The 7,931-nt window shown below is 52.8% G+C and overlaps 3 protein-coding genes across 3 annotated transcripts in view; 1 reads left to right on the forward strand and 2 right to left on the reverse strand.

The window, feature by feature from the left end:
• ENH_00064680 (hypothetical protein, conserved) overlaps nucleotides 1-983 on the reverse strand; it is a gene marked incomplete at both ends in the record, with an annotated part of 1,470 nt that extends 487 nt beyond the window's left edge. Inside the window, one exon of the mRNA XM_013582206.1 lies at nucleotides 1-983. This exon is cut by the window's left edge and continues 487 nt beyond it. Within this exon, the coding sequence (XP_013437660.1) occupies nucleotides 1-983 (983 nt within the window).
• A 2,567-nt stretch (nucleotides 984-3,550) lies between these two features.
• On the reverse strand, nucleotides 3,551-3,973 carry ENH_00064690 (hypothetical protein, conserved; the record flags this gene model as incomplete). The annotated part of the gene is made up of 1 exon (XM_013582207.1): nucleotides 3,551-3,973. One exon carries the CDS (start codon nucleotides 3,971-3,973, stop codon nucleotides 3,551-3,553), a length of 423 nt encoding a protein of 140 aa, XP_013437661.1.
• Nucleotides 3,974-6,660: 2,687 nt separating this feature from the next.
• ENH_00064700 (hypothetical protein) lies at nucleotides 6,661-7,272 on the forward strand (the record flags this gene model as incomplete). The annotated part of the gene is made up of 1 exon (XM_013582208.1): nucleotides 6,661-7,272. One exon carries the CDS (start codon nucleotides 6,661-6,663, stop codon nucleotides 7,270-7,272), a length of 612 nt encoding a protein of 203 aa, XP_013437662.1.
• Nucleotides 7,273-7,931: the final 659 nt, after the last annotated feature.

Below are 7,931 nucleotides of genomic sequence, written 5' to 3' on the forward strand. Positions count from 1 at the left end.
CTCCGGGGGGCCCCGGGGGCCCCCGAGGGGCCCCCCGGGGAAACACCCACGCCCGCACTCGGCTCAACCGGGGGGGCCCCCACTTCCTCCTCAGGGGGCCCCTCTTCGGGGGCCTCCTCTTCGGGGGCCCTTTTGGGGGCCTCCCTGGGGGCCCCTTTGGAGGGCTTAGGGGCCTCCTCAGGGGCCTCCTCAGGGGCCTCCTTGGGGGCCTCTTTAGGGGCCTCTTTCGAGACTTTAGGGGCCTCTTCAGGCTCATCTTTGAGGGCTTTAAGAGCCTCTTTGGGGGCCTCCTTGGGAACCTCCTCGGGGGCCTCTTCGTGGGCCTCCTTGGGGGCCTCTTTGTGGGCCTCCTTAGGGGTTTTAGGGGCCTCCTTGGGGGCCTCTTTGTGGGCCTCCTTGGGGGCCCCTTTGGGGGCCTCCTTGGGGGCCTCTTTGTGGGCCTCTTTGTGGGCCTCCTTGGGGGCCTCCTTGTGGGCCTCCTTGGGGGCCCCCTTGGGGGCCTCTTTGTGGGCCTCCTTGGGGTCTTTATGGGACTCCTTGGGGGCCCCTTTGGGGGCCTCTTTGTGGGCCTCCTTGGGGGCCCCTTTAAGGGAATCTTTGTGGGCCTCTTTGGGGGCCTCTTTGTGGGCCTCCTTGGGGGCTTTATGGGACTCCTTGGGGGCCCCCTTGGGGGCCTCATTGTGGGCCTCCTTGGGGGCCTCCTTGTGGGCCTCCTTGGGGGCCCCCTTGGGGGCCCCTTTGGGGGCCTCTTTGTGAGCCTCCTTGGGGGCCTCTTTGTGGGCCTCCTTGGGGGCCCCTTTAGGGGCCTCTTTGTGAGCCTCCTTGGGGGCCTCTTTGTGAGCCTCCTTGGGGGCCTCTTTGGGGGCCCCTTTGGGGGCCTCTTTGTGGGCCTCCTTGGGGGCCCCTTTGGGTACCTCCTTGGGGGCCTCTTTGGGGGCCCCTTTAGGGGCCCCCTGCCCCTGAGGCTGCGCTGGCTTCGTCATTGGAGCAGAGCCTGCACACAGCGCGCCCCAAAAGGGAGGCCCCTGCGGGGTGTCTGTACACCGCAGGGTGTGGGTTTGCTGCAGCAGCAGAAACGCTGCGAAAGCAGCAGTTGCCTGTTTGAGGTGTACAGACAGCCCAGGAGGCTGCCCACGCTTCAGGGCCCCTACCTGCTCAAATAAGTCACTTTAAATCTTTTTAAAACTCCGGGGAAACTTAAAGAGGCAAATGGAGAGGTCGGGGGGTCAAATCTCAGGTGTATCGACAGCAGCTGACGGCCCGCCCGCCTCGCTGAGCCTCCGCGAGCGGCGGGGGGGAAGCAGCAGCAAAAAAGAAAACTAATTGGACTTTATTTATGTTTTAAATTGTCAAAAATGAAGAAGCAGAAGAAAATAAATGCAAAAAGGACAGCAGAAGACGCAGTTGCATCCCCCAGGCCTCCAGCTGGTCTTCACAACATCCAGTCAACACACAGTCTTCATCTACTTTGGGGCACCAGGGCTGTTTAAAATTACTTCATCGGCTCTAAAATATATTTATTTTCCATTTATTTGAAAAAAAACCGAATGTTTCCTTTAATTTAGGCGACTGGCGCTGATGTGGACCAATGGTCCACTGGCTACATTTCTGGCAGCAACAGCCCAATCCAATCTTATGCTGAAAGCTCCCCTGCCAACAAGTAAAGGTTTAAAGAGAATTTAGAGAAAGAAAAATGGTTTAGAGGATATTTAAATATTCAAAAGGATTTGTAATGGCCCTCGAGTTGATTACATCTGCTGCTCACGCTTACGACTCTGAGGTGTCTGTACACCTCAGGCTGTACACACAGTTTTTCAAAAATTTCAAAAACGCGAAAAGAGCCAGAGCTGCAGCAGCAGCTCAAATTTAGAGTTTATGCATTAATATTTATTCAAATTAATTCAATAAAGAAGTTATAAAAGCTTTTTATTTGAATTTAAATGCAATTCCACTCCCCCTGTGCAAGAGAGCCTCTTCTGTGTATACCACGAAGCAGAGCAGCAGCTCCTGCATTCCTCTCACTGCAAGTCGCTAAACCCTAAACCCTAAACCCTAAACCCTGAAACCCTAAACCGTGAAACTCTATAAACCCTAAACCCTGAAATCAACCCGAAACCCTGTACCATGACAGTATACCACGAAGCAGAGCAGCAGCTCCTGCATTCCTCTCACTGCAAGTCGCTAAACCCTAAACCCTAAACCCTAAACCCTGAAACCCTAAACCGTGAAACTCTATAAACCCTAAACCCTGAAATCAACCCGAAACCCTGTACCATGAAACCCTAAACCCCAAACCCTAAACTCTACAGGCTTCAGAGCCCTTTGTCTTTCTGGCTTATTCTACACTGCTAACCTGCCAACCTCCTGGGCCGAAAATCCTTAATCAAACCCTAAACCCTAAACCCTAAACCCTAGGAGCATAAACCCTAAACCCTAAGCCCTAAACCATCAAACCCTAATTTCTCAGTCTGAGAGCCACCCAATGCGCTGAAGAATCTGCCGTGAGAGTCTCTGTGGCGTAACGCTACAGTGCTGCTTAATGCAGCAGCAGCAGCAGCAGCAGCAGCAGCAGCAGCAGCAAAAGCAGACTTTTCAGGGGTCGAAAAGAACTTCATTGAATTCTCCAATAAAACCCAAACTTTTTGAAATAAATTCTTCCATGAAACATTTACTTATTAAGAAATTAATTTAGAAAAAAAAAATTATTATTATAATCTAATGTTCTCATAAAGTTGAATTTAATGCTTTTTTTGTCTTCAAACCCCTCAGCTAGTTGTAGCTGCAAGTATATATTTAAAATAGAATATATTTAAAAAAGAATATTTTAATTAAAATAATTTAAATATTTTATTTAATAATATTTCAATTAAAATAACTTTTAATTATTTCATTTAATAATTATTTGAAGCCACAAAATAACAAAATTGTTTTCGAAAAATAAAAGCAGCAAAAGGCGCAGCAGCAGTCGCTGAGGAGCGGCTGGCAGCTGTACGTACACCCCAGCTGTGCGTGCGCGAAATCTGCGCAGCAGCAGCAGCAGCAGCAGCAGCAGCAGCAGCAGCAGTTGCTGCTGCTGCTGCTGCTGCTGCTTCACTGGGACTGGGCCGCCGGATTGGGCCACCCGTCTCACAGCACTGCAGGGCACGAAAGCGCCAGATCGCTCACCAGCTAGCTAGCTAGCTAGCCAGCTAGCTAGCTGGCTAGCTAGCTAGCTAGCTAGCTGGCCGGCTAGCTAGCCACCAGCTGGCTAGCTGGCTAGCTAGCTAGCTGCAGCTAGCTGGCTGGCTAGCTGTCAGTGAAGGGATCACAAAGAACGCTGTGTTGCGCGAGGGCAAAGGTCCGTGGCTAGCTAGCTAGCTAGCTAGCCGTAGCTAGCTAGCCAGCGAGCTAGCCATAGCTAGCTAGCCAGCTAGCTAGCCAAGGTCACACTGAAGTCGCTGCGTTGCCTGAAAGGCGAAGAAGGCCTGCGGGGCGGTGTGCGCTGGTGGCTCCAAGCTGCCGAGGGTTTAGGGTTTAGGGTTTAGGGTTTAGGGTTTAGGGTTTGCGGCGTCTAGGGGGAAATGAATTCCGCGGTGTCGCTCCTGAGCTTGGAAATGCCCTCAGCAACAGAGTCCTTAGCAGCAGCAGCTTTGTCTTTTGCTGCTGCTGCTGTGCTGCTGACAGCATCAGCAACAGTGTCTTTCATGCTGCAGGCCTTGTCGCTGATGGTCTGACCAATGGACCTTCCCTGGTCTTTGGCCCCCTCGCTTTTGTCTGCTGCAGCAGCAGCAGCAGACTCGTAGGCCTCGTGGCTGCGCTGCTGCAGCGCTGCTGCTTCGTCCTTTGCTGCTGCTGCAGCAGCACCAGTCTTCTCTTTTGCTGCTGCTCCCAACTCCCCAGCTTTTTCCTTCATGTCTGCGCCTGCGCGGCAGCAAGCCTCTTTGCTGTGCTGCGCTGCAGCAGCAGCAGAGTCGCGGGCGGAGGGGTCGGACATCGTCTGCTGCAGGAACAGCAGCAGCAGCAGCAGCAGCAGCAGCAGCGGCGCAGCGCAGCAAACTCGAAGCATTACGAAAACAGAAACTCGAAAGAATTAAAACTTATTTGAAATAAAGGACTTTAAGAAGGCAGTGGCGAGTGTGTGCGAGCGGTGTCTGCAGACTGACCAGTGGTCAAGGGTTGTTTGCAAAAGTGACCAGTGGTCAAGTCAAGAGTCAAGGTTGAAGAAAGCAGCAAATTCAAGTTTTTGCAAATGTGCACTTCAGAGCTTCAAAGAAAACAAATTGTGAACTTCTGGCAACGAATTTCAAAATCGCAAACCAGAAAAGAAGCAGCAGGGGAGGCGGAGAGAAGAAGCACAGCAGCTGCTGCTGCTGCTGCTGCTGCTGCTGCTGCTGCTGCTGCTGGCGCGGGAGCGCAGCGAGCTGTGTGTGCGCCTCCGGGGCGGTGCGCCCTTGTCAGTGCCGCTCTTTTGCCCCGACTTTTGATTTATTTTCTGCTTTTTACCTTTTTTAAATTAATTTTATTTATATTTTCCATTTCAAACGAAATTAAACCAAAAACGAGTGCTGTGCGGGCGGCCCCGCGCACAGCGGGTCACCTCTGCGCGGTGTCTGAGGCTGCAGACCAGTGGTCACTGCTCCGTGCGCTGTATCTACACCTGAATTCGAGTTCATTTTGCTTCTTTTTCTTCAAAAATATCCAACCTTTTAATAAAAGTTGACTTTTAGGATGGAAAAGAGCCTCGGGGGGCCCCTCCTCAGGGTCACCCCGCGCTGCGCGGCCTTGCTGCAGCACCGTGGGGCCTCCAGTCTGCACATATTGCTGCCACTTAATTTATTTCAAAGTTCCCAATTATAACTTCTAATTGCCATCTATTTGAGCCCCTAGACCCTAAAGAGGAGCAAAAGAAGTGCAGCAGCAGTACAGGCCTCAAGCGCTGCAGCTGGAAGACCCCAGAAGCACCCAAGGGCCCCTTGGGGGCCCCCAGGGGCCCCCAGAGGCCCTCTGGGGGCCCTTTTTAAGTCCCCTGAGGGCCCTTTGGGGGCCTCCAGGGGCCCCCGGGGGCCCCTAAAGTTACTTTTGGGGGCCCCTCATGGGTCTTCTAATAGGGCCCATAGAGGCAAAGGCTTGTTATGAATTCGAGGGCCTTTTTGATCTTAAAGCCAGCTGCAGCGCAGCAGCAGCAGCTACAGTTAGCAGCAGCGCTGCTGCTGCAGAGCTGCGCAGAAATGCATGCATGCAGCATTCCCAAGGAAGTTAGTTTGGAGAAAAATAATAATTCAAATAATTGCAGAAACAGATGCAGCAGCTGGGGGTCTTTTTGCTGTTTATATGTATATTTGCATATTTGAAAACAAGAATTATAAATATAAAATGAATTTATGGAAGAATAAAATTGATTTTTTTCTCTTGCTGCCTTCTCCGGTAGCTGCCCGCTGCTGCTGCCCTGTGCTGCTGCTGCTGCTGCTGCTGCTGCTCTGCAGCAGCAGCAGCAGCAGCAGCAACATCTCCGGGGAGAAGCAGATTGAATTATTTTGAATTCTCGTTTGCTGCGCTGCAGCTGCCAACAGCAGCAAGGGCTGAAATATCATTCTGGGGTTTGCCGGATTATTCAATTTTCGCAAAAAAGCCTCAAAATATTTAAAATTTTAGAAAGATTTAAAAACTTTAACAAATTGGAGACTCTAAACCCCAATTCTCAAACCCTAAACACCCTTTTTGGCCTGGAGCTAGGGTTTGGAGAATAAAATTAGGGTTTAGGGTTTCGGTGGGCTTGCCTTACCTAGCTAATGGGGGGTCACCTGGCTGCCACTGGCTGCCCCTCGGCACCTGAGCACTCGAACTGAAATAAAAATAAATAAAATTGTTTTAAAATGGAATTTATTTTGTTTTATTTGCTGCATTGTTTGCGAAAAGAGGGGAATGGGGGCTGCGGGCGTTGCACACTCTGCTGCAGTGCGCCACTGCGCTAGGCTGTGGCTGCGGCGCCTCCAAGTATGAATTAATTGTTTGAAGACAATTAACAAATGCGAAATAAACTTTAATTTTAATTTTAATTTTAATTTTAATTTTAATTTAAAAACAAATGATTAAAATTAGTAAGCGAAGCACTCTCGAGTATGGCGAGGCGGGCAAGCATCGGCCGCGGTGCATCTGCACCTGTCTATCTGGCGCAGCGCGAGATGGACTTGGTTTTGAATTCTTTTTGATTAAAAATCACAAAATATATTTTAAAAAGTAAAACTTAATCTAATTAGTGGATTTAAGAGGCTCGAACTTCCCCCGGACTTGCCGTGGGGCTGCTGGGCTGAGCCTGGCGACCAGTGGACAGCATCGGAGTGGCCGGCGCGCCATTTGGCCTTCTTGCGGGGAAACTTGGGAAAATTGGTTTTAATTTTCCGGCATTTTGCATGCAGAACAACATTTTGCGTGGCTTTAGGGCCGAAGCTGCTCCGAAATCCCCCAAACCCACCAGCACCAGCAGCAGCAGCAGCAGCAGCAGCAGCAGCGGCAGCAGCAGCAGCAGTCTCTGGAGCGGCTTCTGTCTCTGCGGCCGCCCTGCTCCCCCCTAAGACCCGCTATCCTCCCGCCGCCTCGCAGAGCCGCTGGGCCGCCCGAGGCGGCGTCCCCGCCCCCCCAGCAGCAGCAGCAGCAGCAGCAGCAGCAGCAGCAGCAGGAGCGATGGAGGCGCGCTGCTGCGGCGTGAGCGAGCGGTCCGTGGGCTGCTGCTCCGTGCTGCTGTGTCTGTGCTGCCGGCGCTGCAGCGAAGTGCAGTTTAACTGGTCAAGAAGGCGAAACTCCTGGCGTCTTTCTTTTTTCTACAGAGTGTTGGCGCTGGTGGCTTTGCTGGGGGCGCTGCTGACGCTGCTGCTGCAGCTGCTGATCCGCAGCCGCAGCTTCTTCCGCAACTACCGCTGCGGCCCGCGGGCCGTGGGGCTCCTCAGCGTGAACTTCACTTTAACTATTTGTTTGACTGCAGCAGCAGGCCTTTTCGCTGTGCTAATGGCCCGGATTTTGGCCATGTTTGGCCGCTTTTCCGTGGCGGAGTTCGCGGGCCTGGGGCCCTGGTACGGGCGGCTGGGCTTTCTCTCCAAGTGGGGCCCCTGGGCGGTGGCTCTTATAGCGGACTCTTTGCTGCTGCTGTCGCTGGTCAACAGCGTTTGGATCTTTGCTGCGCCCCACGACTGGTGCAGCAGGAGGTGGAACCACGCCGCTGTTGTTGCTGTCGACAACTGCAGAATCTGGTACGGGAGGCAACGCCTCCTGCCTCTCCACAGGTGCTCTAGGCTTTAGGGTTTAGGGTTTAGGGGTTAGGGTTTAGGGGTTAGGGTTTAGGGGGTGCGGGTTGGGGTTTGGGGGGGCTGGTTAGGGTTTGGCTGCTGTTGTTGCTGTCGACAACTGCAGAATCTGGTACGGAGGCAACGCCTCCTGCCTCTCCACAGGTGCTCCAGGGTTTAGGGTTTAGGGTTTAGGGTTTAGGGGTTAGGGTTTAGGGGTGGGGGGTGGGGTTTGGGGGGGTGGTTAGGGTTTGGCTGCTGTTGTTGCTGTCGACAACTGCAGAATCTGGTACGGAGGCAACGCCTCCTGCCTCTCCACAGGTGCTCCAGGGTTTAGGGTTTAGGGTTTAGGGTTTAGGGTTTAGGGGTTAGGGTTTAGGGGTGGGGGGTGGGGTTTGGGGGGGCTGGTTAGGGTTTGGCTGCTGTTGTTGCTGTAGACAACTGCAGAATCTGGTACGGAGGCAACGCCTCCTGCCTTTCCACAGGTGCTCCAGGCTTTAGGGTTTAGGGTTTAGGGTTTAGGGTTTAGGGTTTAGGGGGTGGGGGGTGGGGTTTGGGGGGGCTGGTTAGGGTTTGGCTGCTGTTGTTGCTGTCGACAACTGCAGAATCTGGTACGGAGGCAACGCCTCCTGCCTCTCCACAGGTGCTCCAGGGTTTAGGGTTTAGGGTTTAGGG

This window comes from Eimeria necatrix, genomic scaffold, assembly GCF_000499385.1.
Source record: "Eimeria necatrix Houghton genomic scaffold, Enh_scaff592, whole genome shotgun sequence".
Lineage (NCBI taxonomy): Eukaryota > Apicomplexa > Conoidasida > Eucoccidiorida > Eimeriidae > Eimeria > Eimeria necatrix.